Here is a 14,979-nt window from a genome sequence, read left to right on the forward strand (position 1 = left end):
GTATGATTATCTTGCTTTATTCTGAATATCCATTTGTAGATGACAGAATAGTTATTCCGTTCTATCCTGGGAGGAATTAATCCGAAACATTGGGCAACTGTGAGGGTATTAAATTTCTTAATGACACACAAAAAATTTGTGGGCTCGAAAATTTTTCCGTTTTGTTTTCTTAAACTAATGTTTACTGATTTTCTGGTTTTGAATATAGTAAGATAACAAAAAGAAACCCAAAACAAATTGGAGTCTATTAGTGACATGAGCTTTGACGAATTCTTGAACCAATTGATCTTCAGTAGCCAAAAAAAATTGTCTGTTCGTGACTGCATAATCTTTTTACATAATTTGTGTTTAGAATGGACATAATTATATCTTTAGCGAGTAGAACTTATAGACATAATTTGTCGCTTAACATTAAGTATAAAATATTTATACTTTTATAATAATATAATATAAATATAGATATAAATAGATGCATAGTTTTATAAGTTTCATGATTCAGAGTGCTAGAAAATATAATTTTGTTCTTTTATAGTGGCTTACTAATTAAGAACCTTCATATATGAAAAAAATTACTCCATAAAGAATTAAGGACCTTCATTAAAATGTTCCTTGATTGCGATTCTGGTGCTTTTCGAGTATTATATCTTAGAAAAAGTTTTTTTTGTACCCTAGAAGTCTGAACCAAAATATTCATTTCCAATAAGACACTTTTCTCATTCTAGAGTAAGAAATGTTACTTCCTTGTATTTGATAAGACTTTTTAGAGAATACTGAAGAATTACTGTCTAAAATCCATTTAACGGTAAGTATCGCACACACCAAGTGCTGACACTAACCATGATTAACGTGCTAAAAGTTTATCTGCAACACATGACATTGCGCTTATTGCTTGACCCTAAATACTCGGTAGGGATAAATTATTAACTATTTTAATTCTCACTATTTAAACTGTGTTTGTTCTTAAAAACTAGTGTTGGTGCATAAATTATATGCACCAACACTAGTGGGGATAAATTATATGCTACACTTTGTATCGTCAATTAAAGTGTTCAAGCTACTCTGGCTTTGCTATCTTTCTTGTAGGAACTATTGCAGTCCCACACCGAAAGAAGCAAATAAGTCGACAGCTGAGAGGAGCTATAAAAAGCGAAGCCCGTTTACGTTTAAAGCATACCTTTCTCGGCCTTTTGGCTAAGATCAAGTGTAGTATCTGTTCTTATCAGTTTAATATCTGATATGTGGGCCATCGGCCCACACGATATTAACTTAATTTTTTAAGGGGGAAAGTCTACTAAGGTAGCTTGCTATCTGGGCTTTCGCGCGTCGCCCATGCGTTGCACTGCTGCTTGGGCCTGGCGCACCCCTCCAAATCAAGTTAAATATTTCGATTTATCTGGTCTTCAGCCCAATTCCGGCAATACATTATTTTGCCTTGTCTTGAAACTTCTGTAAGAAAATAATTTGACCATAAACAAGTTAAATCTCAAAAATATAATTTATTGCAACGAACAAAATATTTGAAATATAATCTGACCTTAAGTAAAGATTATAAAATGTGTATATATTATGTATTGATACATTTGTCGAAAAATTATAAAATGTGTATATATTGTATTGATACGATGAAAATTTTAGCTCCCCCAATAGAAAATAATTAAACGATTTATGTTTAGTATGGCTATGACTCATAATTAATCCAAATGTTTTCCCGCAAATGGAAGCAACATGTGGTTAATTTATAAATAACAGCTCCTAGTACCATTTTACAAAATGGATCTTGCAATAGCAAATCATTGGCCCTCTAAACACAAAAAAATATGCTCAGATACACTAACTACTAGCTATTCAAAAATACAATTGCTTGGCCTGTGACATATTAATGTACATTATACTACGAACAAAAGACAAGATCCTGGACCTCTTTTTAGAAACTACAGCAAGTTGATGTTTCAACCGGAACATTTCTCACAAAAATAAGACTTTCAGAGCGCTCTCTATAGCTAAATATACATTGAGAGTATATATATCTGCACGTATAGTAAGCCGTAGAATGTCAATTAGGAAGTTCTGATGCTTTCTCCACACCCTTGGATCTATAACGAGCTATCGTATGAGTTGCTTGCTGCAGAGGAACCAGCAAATCGTTGTCAACGCACTCATACCTGAAAAAAGTCAAATTGAGGAATCAACTTCAATACTTAAAAATACGATATACCTGATGCTGCTGCAAATATCTACACTGCATTTGACAAATTAGATGTATTAATGTACACTCACAACTTTTTGCAGAGATCATCAGTTACCGTGGAGAGAGTAATGATCTTCATTCTTGTCTCCATAAGTTTATCTTCAGGATAGTTAGCAAATAGCTCTTCTAAAAACATTGAAAGTCTTTCAATATTTGTTTCAAGTTGCTGTTGCTGATCCTCAAAAAGGTTTTGCTTTATTTGCCTTTCCTCTTTTGTGATTTCATTTGCGAAAAGATCACCAAAATAGTAGTATGCAAATGGATAGGAACATGCGACAGCTCGCCTTGATAAGGAGAGTCTATCAAATCCACTCATTGCCCAGCTGAAATCTTTTAACTGCAATTCCTTTGCTTCGAGACTACGGACTTTATCAAGTATTTTTGGCTTTGATTCAGATGCTTCAATCTTCAATGAATCAATATGAGCCTTATAGCGACGATAATAGTGAGTAAGGCGCCAATAGTCCTCTATGGTATCTGCACTTTTCAAATGGCTTTCTTTGTATCTGCCACAAGTGTGACCTTGTATACTACTCCATGAATGTTCTAGTCCAGTAGCTTCACCACAGAGCCAACTAAAAAAGAACATTTTGCAAAAAATGTTAATATGATCATAAGCATCAAGTAAGAGGAATTGATCTACTATATTTAAAGGGCAGCCCAGTGCACTAAGCTTTCGCTATGCGTGAGGCCCAGGGAAGGGCCGGACCACAAGGGTCTATTGTTCCCTGCATTTCTGCAAGAGACTGATTCCTCGAACCCATGACCTCCTGGTCACATGGCAGCAACTTTACCAGTTACGCCAAGGCTCCCCTTTAATTGATCTACTATATTTGTCTTACCAAAATGGCTGTCCACATATACACTGTACAAGGTTGCAACCTCCATCCTTTTCGACAATTTTATGACATTTGGGACAATGCTTGGTTTTCTCTGACATCCAAGTGACGGTTGGTGCTTCATCGTCGCACTTCTTAAGCCAAAGGTCCCACATCACACATGAACAGGGTGAGTGCAGTTCACACAAGCAATTGAAACAGAATTGTTTACCACATGCACATTCAACTTCACAGTACTCGTCATCCTCAACACGAATTGCATTTCCACAATGAGGAACACTAGGGCACCATTTAACCCTCTTATTATCCTCAATATATGATTCTAGGATAAAACGATCAAACTTCTCCGCCAAATTAGGATCCTTTGCAGTGACTAGATCCCTAATCTTTCCTTCATCGCAGATTGCTTTGCACTTTTGAGCCATGCATGTTATACGTCTACTCTTCCCATCATTTATCTTTACGATGAAATACTCCGTCCAACCTACGCAAGAAAAATGAAAAAAACCAACCTTTAGGCTACACCATTCATAAATAGGAGTTACAAATCCATAGAACTGAGAGCAACATGTAGCTCAATCAAACAAATCTTGTTGTCTAACTTTAGAAGACAAGAAATATCACTATCATACAAGACTAAAAATGCAGAAACCTTAAGCGTGACCAAGTAAGGAAATGGCCTCTACATATGGTTCATGCCATTACTTAATGATGCAGTAAAATGAGAAGGATCATAAGGCTCACACATGACAACAGAAATGTAAAAGGGCTGGACAATAACCTATAAAGGAAGTTAACAGCATTGTTGTATGCTGATCAATAAGCGGACACGTGATTCAAAAGCAAATACAGAACGAGAGATTAGGGGGAATGATGAAAGATGCTTACAATCATTGCAAAACCTATGATTGCAATCCATCATCGTCGTTTCCTCAGCAGGGAAATCTTCAAAGCAGATTTCACATGTTATTTCAGTTGAGGGCTCGGATGCAGGATGCTGATCATCTTTCTCTTCAAGTGATACACCAGCTTCCGCATACAATTTTTCTTTCCCTCTTTCAACAAACACTGCAAAGACCTTATCAACATCCCATTGATAATGAATAAGCAACGTCCGTGCATGATGTTCCTTCAGAGAAAGCAAGTCCACCACTCTCTGCAAATCTTCTTTCTGCAAATATATAGAAATGCTTCACATCTCTGACATTAATAACAGATTGAAAAAAGGAAATTTTCGGACAAAGATGTGCTCACCTGTGCTGCTAAAAGGGACTCTTTCCTGATTACCTGCAAAAGCCAAAAAGAAGGACTAATTCTCACATTTAAAAAGACACGAGACATCACACAACTATCAGCATATCAAATACCAAAGGTCACATAATTGAAGGGCCATTTGCTTTCTATAAATGAGTTAAGAGGAAATCAATGCCATTTTACAAGAAGTCAAAATATATCCTCAAGCAACACCCTATCCTTATCAAACTAAAACAGGTTAGTTCTTAATTACTCAACCGAGCAAAAAACAACCGCAACAACAACAATCCAAACTTTATGGAACCAGCTGAATCTTTAATATGCAACCTGCTCCATCTGGACGCGTTTCATTTAAATACTCCCTCCGTCCCCATTTATGTGACACTTTTTGCTTCTCAAGAGTCAATTTTACTAATCTTTAAAGCTAAATTGAATTAGATCAACTCAATATTTTAAAACTAAAGTTTAGGTATTAAGAAACTATACGATTAGTACCATACGTTGCAATTCTTCTCAGGTCGATATGATGAAAAATATATATTTTAAAATGATGGTCAAAATTCACATAATTTGAATCTAGAAAAGCATAGTGTCACATAAATTAAGACGGAGGGAGTAATTAATTATAAGTTCTTTAACATTAGAAGTTTTCTCCATTTTCTAGTGACACAATTTTTTAAACATAATTAAAAAGGCTCACTAAATAGTGCAAACCTATAATACAACTTAATCAAGGAAAAACCATCCTTTACCAGCCATGTAAGCAGAATTCAAGAACTTAACTTCATAGTCAAATTTAACACAGCATTATATTTCTTACCATAAGTTTAAGGGGGGAAAATCACAAGAGGAAAAAGGCAGAAGAAAATGATTTCTGGGAAAATTTATACTATACCCTGCAAGAAGGAGCTTTGCCACAGGACACGTCACTATCATATTCAGGTTCAGGGTCACGATCATATTCATTGTCGTTTTCATCATCATCGTACGCTCCATTATAGTATTCCTCGTCACTACTGCCATACATAGAATCCTCCATTGGAATAATTTATGGGAAGCTCAAAAATGAAAAATATGGCAAAAAAATGGTAAATTAGTCAAAGGTTAATTCTTTAGAAGGGAAATTTGCTTCTTTTTAATTCGTCACCAATTCAAAATATTGGTGACGAATTTTGGAGGGGAAGCAAATAACCCCTCCAGTTAGAGACAATCTTTGTCTTTTCTTTGTCTGTGTACTTTTTGATGTTACTAAGGTTGTTGATTTGTTGTTTCCTAGGAAATTAATGAGAAAAGCAGAGTGATTTTTGCTTCTTGTGATATTCTTGGCCTTTATATAGGTTCTTTGTTCACTGGCACTCCTTGCTCATTGGTTAACCATTTATTTTCTTTTAAAAAATTAATTAGAGCGAAGGTGGACCGTAAATAGTGTAGAAGAGAAGAAGGTAGAAGAAAAGGCGCTAAACCATATACTGAACAACTAATTTTGCCTCAGTCTATTACTTGTATTTATTAATTTACTTTTTGGTGATTTGATAAAAAAAGTGTTTGGAAATGAAGATAGTTGTGAATAATGTGAAGAAAATTTGATTAAACTGAGTTGGTCAATACTTATCTACACTCCTTGTTTAAACCAAATTAATTAATTTAATACGGTTACAAATTATAGTGAGGATACAACCATGGTTAGTGATAAATGTATTTATAAGAAACAAATGTTTTAAATTCATTCATTTGATGTAAGCAATTATTGTTGTTGTTGTTGTTATTATTATTATTATTGCGGTAACTAACACAAAAAATTGCCCTAATTTACAATCATATCTCAATCCAATAGCTGTTAATAGTCGACATTTCTCACTATTCATATGGCTCCATCTGGAGTCTGGACCCATTTCATTCAAGGCTTTAAAAATTAACAGGTAACAAAATCTTCAAATTATATTCAACTGTCTCGGTGAATGTTTACAATGTAAATCTAGACTTATAAACTCAATAACAACTTCAGCAGATTCAATTGTACTTCTGAGTCAAGACTGATACAAAATTTACAAGAAGCATTTGAGTAATGGATCGGAAACATTTCCAATCTTCAACAGTCGAACCAGATCATTGATATGGTATTTCCCCAATCTGCGTTAACAAAACCACCTAAACTGAAAACCAAAAGCAAAAAGAATTACAAACACAAATCATGGTTTACATCATTCTTTTATTCACAAAAGGGGGAAAAAGTGCATTGGGGAATCCATAATATGGTTGTGAATTTCATGCTGATCAATCCGTTACGTATTAATAAAGCAATGGTCTATGATGATTTCCATACCTTTCTACGAAATGCAACAACGGTAAATAAGAATTTCCCAACCTAGAAATGGAAAGAAAAGAAAGCGTGAGTAAATCCCATTAGAAGCTCTTGCACCTGTGTGCTTCAGTGGAAAAGCGCACAGGTTTTCGAACTGATATTTTATTTGGAGAATGACCTCAACGCTTGGAAAATTGTGGACGCTTGCGAGCCTTCTTGAGACCAACTTTCTTCCGCTCCACAACTCTGGCATCTCTAGTTAGCAGGCCCTCTTCCCTCAATGGTTTTCTATGACTCTCACTGACCTTCAGGAGTGCACGAGCAATGCCAAGGGAGATTGCTTGAGCCTGCCCAGAAAGACCACCACCTTCCACCTTGACAAAAATATCATAGCTAGCCTCATATCCTAAAGTGGCCAGAGGAGTTTTAACATATTGAATCCACAGCGGATTTCCTTGAAGATATTCCTGCGATTCATGACAAGTGTTAGTCTCATAGAATCAAAGTAACAAAGCAATGAAGAAAAAGATAGCAATACATTACATAAAAAAAGAAGCAGGCAATGTTAATCAGAATGTTAATGACTTGCCTCATTGGGCACCGAGTATATGACAGAGAACTCAATAATGTAGATGCACTTCCATAGCAACATTTACTTTTTTGATAAGGTAAAATAAATTTCATTAACAAAGTACCAAGGAGGTACTTCAAAAAGAAAAAGTTACAGCATTGCTTGTTACAATTACACTCCCAAAAAGTCGAGAGTTCCCATAGCAACACTATAGAAGTACAAATTTCACACACCTTTTGATCCCAAGTTAAGGGTTTTCGAGTCTGCTAACGACAACTTCATTCCTTATATTAACTTAGCACGTCCTGCATATCTAATTATTCAACTTCTGCCATGCTTTTAGTCATGTAATTTGAAACGGAAAAGTTTTGTTCTTATGTTTCTGTTATAACTTATATGCACCGATGATTCAGAGAACTAGTTTACGCATGCATTTCTCAGAAACTCAAAGTTATCAATTATGCTTCCTCTGCAACTTTGCTATCATTACTTTTCCAAGTCAAATCCCACTTTACAATCTCTATACACTCTAAGAGAGGTGTCCTTCCATTATAAATTTCTTCACATAGAACATTATGAAGCACTACTTGTCTTCCTAAACCCTGCTATCTACATCCATTTTAAGTGACCAATTTAGCAAACAGCAACTTTTAAATAAGACACGTGAAAATCATGGTCAAAACATGATATACGAATGGGCTACCTGCTTATTTTATGAAACTGAGCAACATACTACCTAATGCAGTTGCTTGAGAAGCGAAAAAGTTTTTCCAAATTATCATCTGCAATAAATTGTTCCAATGACAGATAATTTTATATATGTCGGCTACATGAATCTTCTGTAATCATTCAGCTTCAATCGGTTCATTTCATCCAAAAAAAAATAAAAAAAATTGCCAACTTAGCCACGTTAGTGCCTGTGTGTATGTCTTCTACATATATATATTGCGAACTGGTTGAAGCACTCTGCTCTAATTGGTCCATTTCATCGAACACTAAGCAATTTCTCAATCAAGGCACATTAGGTTCTCTACATCTCACACTAATTCAGCATACACAAATCTCCACTGAAACTTTAAAAAGGCAATTCTATTTTACCGCTATAATAAATTTAAGAAATACAATTTCTATAAAGCAAAGCATATCGTTAAATGCAACTGAGAAAGGAGAACGAAGCGGACCTTGGCATCACGATAATTGATGATGATTTTTCCAGAACCTTCCTGAAGGACAACACGAGCACTGGCGCTTTTACGTCTACCAGTTCCGAAAATAGGCTGTGCAGCAAAACCGCCGGGAAGTCTACTTTTCACAAGATTCAGAAGTTCCTCTCGCGTTTCTAACTCCGGCGCCGCTGGTGCTTCGGCGACGGAAGCTGATACTACGAGTGTAGGGATTTTGGAAGTGAGAGATAAAGGGAATGGCTTTGAATGTGCGAGAGATATGGCATAGGGTTTTTGAGAAATTTGTGAGGAGAAGGAGAGAGAAGCAAAGGATGAGGTGAGAGAAATCGCCATTTTCGATTTCCTCTCGGAGAGTGAAGGGTGGAATTTTGAAGGGGAGCAAGAGCAGCGGATAATGTAAAGCAGATGGGTAAGGGCCTGTTTGGTTGAACGGACTGTTTAATCCCCGATCCCTTATCCCAACACGGCAATACCCAAGGAGACTCAGAAATTTCTTTTTTTTTTTTCTTTTGAATAATAATAATAATAATTTGATATCCTGATAACTAGTCTCATTGATGTATTGCACCGTGAAGGGGAAAGCACTAGAGATTTATTCTACTTTTATTGCTTATAAAATAAAATATAAGTCCTCACATAAGTTATACATATATTAATATGCTATCATCCAAAATTGCAGTAGCTTTGCGGTGACTATTAGTATTTCTTATGTTGTCGCAATAGCTTTACGATGATTCTTAACTATCCAAAAAGAATATTTTTATATTTCTTATGCGATCAGTTAAAAATTATATGATCTTATGTGAGGATTATATGATTTTATGTGAGGTATAATGACCAAAGGAATATTTAGGGGCAAGTGAAATGCCCATCCTCTTGGAGGCTAAAAGGAAGAAGAGGAGAAAAAGGTGTTGAAACTGTTTATCCCCTTAAATATGAAAAATAAAATTTCGAAGTAGAGGAATGAGAATGAGACGAAGGTACTGAAATAAGAAGAGATACTCTATACAATTTGGACAAAACTTTATAAGCTTAATGACATGATAAATAGTAATGGGACGATAGCATTTTAACGTGTGATAAAGTTATTATATAGTCGTTGGTTTGTATCGTGTACCAACCTATTCATATGGGGGTTTAGCATCAGCAAAGAACAAGAGGGCTCCGTCGTCCTCTGAACCATCTTCCCTATCTATGGGACTAGTACAAATATGCAACTTGTATTTTGAAGACTTCACATACTGACCATATGAGATAACGAGTTTTCAGTAACACCGAGTATGAAACATCTTTCTGTTTCCAATACCTAGGCCAATCATGTTGGTGCTTTCATCTTAACATCTGTGTCATTAGACAACCTAGCGCAGTTTCTACATTATATGCTAAACTAATATAGCCAAGTTCATACTTGAAAACCATAGATCTTACTAGGCCTTAAGCTCTCTAGCTTTGACATGCTACCGATTAAGGATCAAGGTAAACAATTTCAGCTTGTACTGAAGCTCTCCTGAAGCGAAGCAACTCTTTTAACATCTCCCATGCACCATCAACTGAAGCAGGCTTAACTGTCATCCTTTCAAGAATAGGTGAATTTGCAAGCAGAAAATTGATGAAATTCAGCTCTTGTTTTACGCCAGAAATACCAGCAATTTTAACATGCCGCAGTTGATTAAACATACAATTCTGATAGTTCTCTTCCATAACATTGGCCATTGTTCTCAGATCAAGTTGATCTTCTGTACGTGCCTACATAACAACAACGACATGAATGCATAAAACTTTAAAGGCACAGTTCAACATAGACTGAGAAATATACAAAAGCTGCAAAATAGGTATGAGTTATATGAATATATCAATGCAGTCAAGCGTGGCGATGCCAGTTTAAGATTGGTCCTAATGAAGTTCAAGTGATATCTGAAACTCACCAACAGCTCGAGCTCTTGTAGGTTAGGGGAACTTCTGAGAAGGCAAAGTGCTGCCAGACACTCATCAAAATGGTTGAAATTTATGCGTATCGAAAGAAAACTAAGCTCGTTACAAGGTGTAGATAGTCTTCCTGGTACCTTACCATCAGCCAGATACTGTGGGCATAACAATGATTAGCATTTGTAATGAGCATAATATCCAATGCAAAAACTTCCTCCAAAGTTGACTTAGTTTCTCCATTTTCAAGCATCCAATAAATAATGCAGGGAGAGAATTTGGCAAAGGCATCCTTTAGCAAATTTTTGCATTGAGTTTAAAAAATAAAAACAGTAAGGGCCTGTTAGGCTGGGTACAAGATATATTACACAACAGCGTATTTGTCAAAATCTTTTCAAGAAACCATTCTTAAACAATTTCCAGTGAATCTAAAATGACGCCAATGGCAATAGTAGAAAGTAATGGCAAATGTGATGATAGTGTATTTTGAAATAGTGAATCATAACTGGTGATTACAATGGTTCAGATAAGGACTAGTGAGTACTAATGGGCAGCGACAGTGGGAGATTCATAATAAAATATGACTTGCACCGTAGGACACAAGTCATTTTTCATGTGGTAGTATTAAATGACTTTGACCATAGTCCATAATCATATTGCAGTGTGTTAGACAACCAAACACCAGAAAGTATGAAGTTTTACAGAAAACAAATGTTTGGGAAGAGAAGTTGCCATGAACTCTCGGGAAATCGGCAATCATAACACGAAAAATAAGTATGAAGAATACCTTCAAGAAAAAGCTCTGTACTTCGAGCCTTTGAATACGAGGCAAATGAGCAAAAAACTTTACCAAATTTCCAGCACTGCCTAGAGTAAGATTTCTGTCAAATCCAGGATTAACATACAACCCAATTGAAACGATGGCAAGATTGAATGTGTCCATAAAATTGATGTCTTCAAAGACGCCTCCAATGTCAAAGAAGAGGAGATTTGGTGCATGGATTTTAAGATCAGAGAAACCCTCAAAATTCATTAGTGTAAGCCGCTCAAGTAAATAGCAGCTCGATACAAGGTGCTCGAATGCATCCTGTTCCATGGTGATGTGCTGAAGATCAAGGCTTTTCAAGCTTCTAAAGCCACTAAATGAGAGAGGAGGTTTTAGAAGACAATTAAACAGCTCCAAGTGGATCAACTTTTGACAAAGATATATAGAAGAATGGAGTTTGTAGCGGTGTCCTTTCCATATTTCAAGAATAAATTCCTTCACAGAACCTCTTGATAGAAAGAGAATCCATCTATCAATATCACACACCCCTTGAAGATCCCGGTGAGAAAGCTTGAACTTGTGTATGGGACCAGAATGAAGTAAGAGAACATGATCAACAATGTTTACTATCTTATTTTTTATGAAGGTTTGGTCTTGGGAAGAGATCAAAAGAGAGTGATTGTCAAATACGAGGTTTGGAAGAGTAACCCATTTATATCTCCATTTACTGGATAAAACACTTGTCCTCACAGCATCTCTAAGTGACAAATGAGACAAAATCTTGTCAACAATCTGTGCTGGTAAGTTGCTGATCTTGTCCACCTCCACTTCTGCATTGCAAGGGTGGTTCGGTAGTATCCTTTGCTTCTGAATAGTGATAAAGAAAAGTCCATTCAAATGAAAGAAACATGTCTTGTTAGTTTATAACATAGATCCTTGCAAATATGTTAATATGACAACCCAAGAGATAGAACTCATCACAACGGGCTTTTGAGCAAGAACAACATAATTCAGACCAGAACACTCGGAGCAATAAAATTTTAAAAGAAACAATCTGTGTAGCTTCAAGTTACAATTTGAAATGAGGCCTTTACTTTTGCTGGAACGTGTGGTATGAAGTTAATGGCTCCCAGATGCTAGGTCGACAAGTGTAGCTTCTGGTTGTATTTATGAAATTTTCACCAAATTGAATATTTCCCAATTTGCTTTTTGTTGGTGCCTTGCATTGTTTGGGGTTCAAGAATGCGACTTGAATCCTTGATATCCACATATTGTGTCCATTTATTTCCCTATCTCATTGTTGCTTTGCATGCTTGAGCCGAGGATCTATCGGAAACAGCCTCTCTACCCCTTGGGATAGGGGTAAGGTCTGTGTACACTCTACCCTCCCCAAACCCCACTTGAGGGATTTTACTGGGTTGTTGTTGTTGTTAAACATATGATGCTACTAGACTTTTTGTGGAACGAGACCAGTTTAAATATCCTGGCCAATATTTATGCAATTATGAGCAATACCCCCTGTTCAAGTAGTCATTTATTTGGTAGCGCTCAAGGGACAGGAACTGCCATTCTAACTCTTCTCATGGGGTTCCACCGACAACCACCAAGTTTAAGGATAAGCAATACTGCCCATCATCAATCATCTATTGCATTCATTTTTCCCGTTGCACAACCTCATCTTGCAATCAAGGCTGAGCTAGTGATGGCGACCTCTAAAATTATGTAAGATAATACAGCAATGGAGTTTGTCAAACTTATCAAAGAGTAAATAAGGTAATATACTCTGTCAAAAAATGCAGCAAATAAACTAAAAACTAGGGCGATCAATTATCACTAGAAAAAAGATGTACAAAAGAAGCAATTATCAGTGGAAAAAATGAATTTATCACATTACGCAGTTCACCGTGAAAGGAAGCATGGGACTTACCACCACACTCATTTTCGGAAATGAGATCGTCAAGAATGGCACACCTCAGACAGTTCAGAGTAAAAGCTCTATTTGAGGATCTGGGCTGGTCTGCCTGATTCATAAAAAAGGGACAAATGTAACAGTAAGCCAACAAGTAGCATTAGTATCCATAGAGTAGTAGAAGGCACACATCCACTTGCATAAACATTCAAACTCTAGCTCTTTACTATTTTCCAAAAGAACCATCTTATTCCTTCACCACCAAAGTTTCATTGTTCTAAAAATGCTGAATTAGATTTAAGTCATAATTTGAACTTATCCATCAACAGAAGCAACCACTTTAAATCTTGGTTTGAAAAGGGATGCTCTAACTACTAACTTCATCTATTAGCTAATGAGTTCATTACAGAATTTTGCAAAATTGTTTGGACAACTTGTGAAAGAAATTTTCCGTAATTCCCTTTTTCTAAAAAAGACATCAAGCAAAAATAAAATGTGTTTGAATAGTTGTAGGGTTTTGAAGGTTGTAAGTGTTTTGTAGGTCGGGGAACTTTCTTAAAACAACCTTACACCACTTCTTCAAAAAATAAATGGCAGCCCGGTACACTAAGCTCCCGCTGTACGAGGATCAGGGAAGGGCCGGACCACAAGGTCTATTGTATACAGTCTTACCCTACATTTCTACAAGAGGCTATTTCCACGGCTCTAATCCGTGACCTTCTGTTCACATTGTATCAACTTTACCAGTTATGCCAAGGCTCCCCTCCCTTCTTTGAAAAATAGCTTCTAAATTTTTTTAAACAAACACATATTTGTACAAATTTCTTCAAATATTTTCTTTATTAGGTTTTAATAGATGTTATGCTTGTCCTTCGCTAATTGAGGTACGATCTTCAAGCGAATCATTTAAATTTGCCACTTATATACTTCCAGTACAATGTACATTCAATTGATTAAATCATATGGAGAATCGCTAACATAACTCACAATTAAAATCTTCCGAGCAAATCAAAATCAGAGGCAGTTAACCAATGGATAAAATTTATTCCATATCCCAAAAAATGAGCAATTAGACAATATGCTACGCTTAAGTTACTAACAGAGAGCAGTAGCAGAAGAAATTAGTGTATTAATACAGTAAAAGTTGTTTTCTGAAAGGACAAAAAAAAGGACCTAAACGAGCCCAGGCAAATGAAATTAACTTAAAAGAGCATAATCCACAAACAACATTTGTTTTCTTAGCTGCTTCAAAAAAAGATCCGTTAGACCTAAAATGGTATTTAACACAAAAGTGCAAGAAATGATTACTCAAAGATTCTAGAGCTTTCTTCCTGAACCATAGTTAAGGGCTAAATTAGCAGATAGGAGAAGACGAATACCTTTAGCTTGACGAATTTGATGATTCAGGTGAGCCGGAAAAAAGGAAGCTATTCGGTGTATGAAGGAGGGAAAACGTGTAATAGAGCACAGTACAGAGCAGTGGCACTACACCGTTTATACTACCCCATAAGTCCCCTCACCTTAGTCCTTCCTACTATATTTTATTAATCTCCCAGTTCACTTTTACTTGACATATCTTAACGTTTTCGCCCCTTAAAAAATAATAAATAAAATATATAATTTATTGTGATATCCATATTGATGCATATTTTATTGAAATTGAAAAAATAATTTAAAATGAGTAATAAATACTGTGGGTATAATAGAAAAAAAAATTATCTTCTATTAATATGCGTAAAGTAACAAGTAAAAATAAAAATCTATTTTTAGTATATATACCAAGTAAAAGTAAACAGAAGGAGTAATAAGCTAGCGTTTCGCCATAAATTCTCAAATTTGTTTTGAAAAATCTGATTTGAGTGAAGTTTAGTTTGAACATGAAAATGTGTTTGGACATCAGTTTTCAAAACATATTTCCCAAAATTTATTTTAGAAAAACATGAAACATGACTTATACCTTCTAAAACCTATCACAAATACTTA

At 35.7% G+C, this 14,979-nt stretch overlaps 3 protein-coding genes and 1 non-coding gene across 7 annotated transcripts; 1 reads left to right on the forward strand and 3 right to left on the reverse strand.

Annotated features, from left to right (window-relative positions):
• The first annotated feature begins 1,170 nt into the window (after positions 1-1,170).
• Positions 1,171-1,366, forward strand: LOC138890885 (U2 spliceosomal RNA). Its single transcript, XR_011407250.1, has one exon. It is a non-coding gene; the product is annotated as a U2 spliceosomal RNA (small nuclear RNA).
• A 349-nt stretch (positions 1,367-1,715) lies between these two features.
• Positions 1,716-5,645, reverse strand: LOC104243886 (probable E3 ubiquitin-protein ligase ARI2). Of its 2 annotated transcripts, none has more exons than XM_009799151.2 (6): positions 5,237-5,645; positions 4,342-4,374; positions 3,976-4,258; positions 3,091-3,571; positions 2,278-2,823; positions 1,716-2,162 (listed from the first exon to the last, which is right to left on the reverse strand). In XM_009799151.2, exons 1-6 carry the CDS (start codon positions 5,378-5,380, stop codon positions 2,054-2,056), a joined length of 1,596 nt encoding a protein of 531 aa, XP_009797453.1. In that variant the 5' UTR covers positions 5,381-5,645; the 3' UTR covers positions 1,716-2,053. The 2 variants fall into 2 exon arrangements, with proteins under 2 accessions (XP_009797453.1, XP_009797454.1); XM_009799152.2 differs by having other exon boundaries at positions 2,072-2,162; positions 2,304-2,823.
• A 608-nt stretch (positions 5,646-6,253) lies between these two features.
• On the reverse strand, positions 6,254-8,925 carry LOC104243887 (small ribosomal subunit protein uS9c). 2 transcript variants are annotated; one of them, XM_009799153.2, is made up of 4 exons: positions 8,396-8,925; positions 6,822-7,110; positions 6,665-6,706; positions 6,254-6,494 (listed from the first exon to the last, which is right to left on the reverse strand). In XM_009799153.2, the coding sequence occupies exons 1-2, from the start codon at positions 8,729-8,731 to the stop codon at positions 6,823-6,825; spliced, it is 624 nt and encodes a 207-aa protein (XP_009797455.1). In that variant the 5' UTR covers positions 8,732-8,925; the 3' UTR covers positions 6,254-6,494; positions 6,665-6,706; position 6,822. The 2 variants fall into 2 exon arrangements, with proteins under 2 accessions (XP_009797455.1, XP_009797456.1); XM_009799154.2 differs by having other exon boundaries at positions 6,254-6,489; positions 8,396-8,885.
• Positions 8,926-9,599: 674 nt separating this feature from the next.
• LOC104243888 (F-box/FBD/LRR-repeat protein At1g13570-like) lies at positions 9,600-14,512 on the reverse strand. 2 transcript variants are annotated; one of them, XM_009799156.2, is made up of 5 exons: positions 14,376-14,512; positions 13,015-13,108; positions 11,109-11,954; positions 10,324-10,479; positions 9,600-10,144 (listed from the first exon to the last, which is right to left on the reverse strand). In XM_009799156.2, exons 2-5 carry the CDS (start codon positions 13,024-13,026, stop codon positions 9,863-9,865), a joined length of 1,296 nt encoding a protein of 431 aa, XP_009797458.1. In that variant the 5' UTR covers positions 13,027-13,108; positions 14,376-14,512; the 3' UTR covers positions 9,600-9,862. The 2 variants fall into 2 exon arrangements, with proteins under 2 accessions (XP_009797458.1, XP_070028423.1); XM_070172322.1 differs by lacking the exon at positions 10,324-10,479 and having other exon boundaries at positions 14,376-14,466.
• Between the last annotated feature and the right edge of the window lie 467 nt (positions 14,513-14,979).

This window comes from Nicotiana sylvestris, chromosome 4, assembly GCF_000393655.2.
Source record: "Nicotiana sylvestris chromosome 4, ASM39365v2, whole genome shotgun sequence".
Classification (NCBI taxonomy): Eukaryota; Viridiplantae; Streptophyta; class Magnoliopsida; order Solanales; family Solanaceae; genus Nicotiana; species Nicotiana sylvestris.

Bases quoted from the DNA above. Each gene is read 5' to 3' on its own strand.
- LOC104243887 (XM_009799153.2), bottom strand. From the start codon at position 8,731: ATGGCGATTTCTCTCACCTCATCCTTTGCTTCTCTCTCCTTCTCCTCA. The intron at 7,111-8,395 runs GTCCGCTTCGTT...CATGAATCGCAG, and splicing joins TCAATTATCGTGATGCCAAG to GAATATCTTCAAGGAAATCC.
- LOC104243888 (XM_009799156.2), bottom strand. The intron at 10,480-11,108 runs GTATTCTTCATA...TTATGCCCACAG, and splicing joins TACAGAGCTTTTTCTTGAAG to TATCTGGCTGATGGTAAGGT. The intron at 10,145-10,323 runs GTGAGTTTCAGA...GTTGTTATGTAG, and splicing joins TACAAGAGCTCGAGCTGTTG to GCACGTACAGAAGATCAACT.
- LOC104243886 (XM_009799151.2), bottom strand. From the start codon at position 5,380: ATGGAGGATTCTATGTATGGCAGTAGTGACGAGGAATACTATAATGGA. The intron at 3,572-3,975 runs GTAAGCATCTTT...TTTCTTGCGTAG, and splicing joins TCATAGGTTTTGCAATGATT to GTTGGACGGAGTATTTCATC. The intron at 2,163-2,277 runs GTGAGTGTACAT...GACTTTTTTCAG, and splicing joins GATGATCTCTGCAAAAAGTT to GTATGAGTGCGTTGACAACG.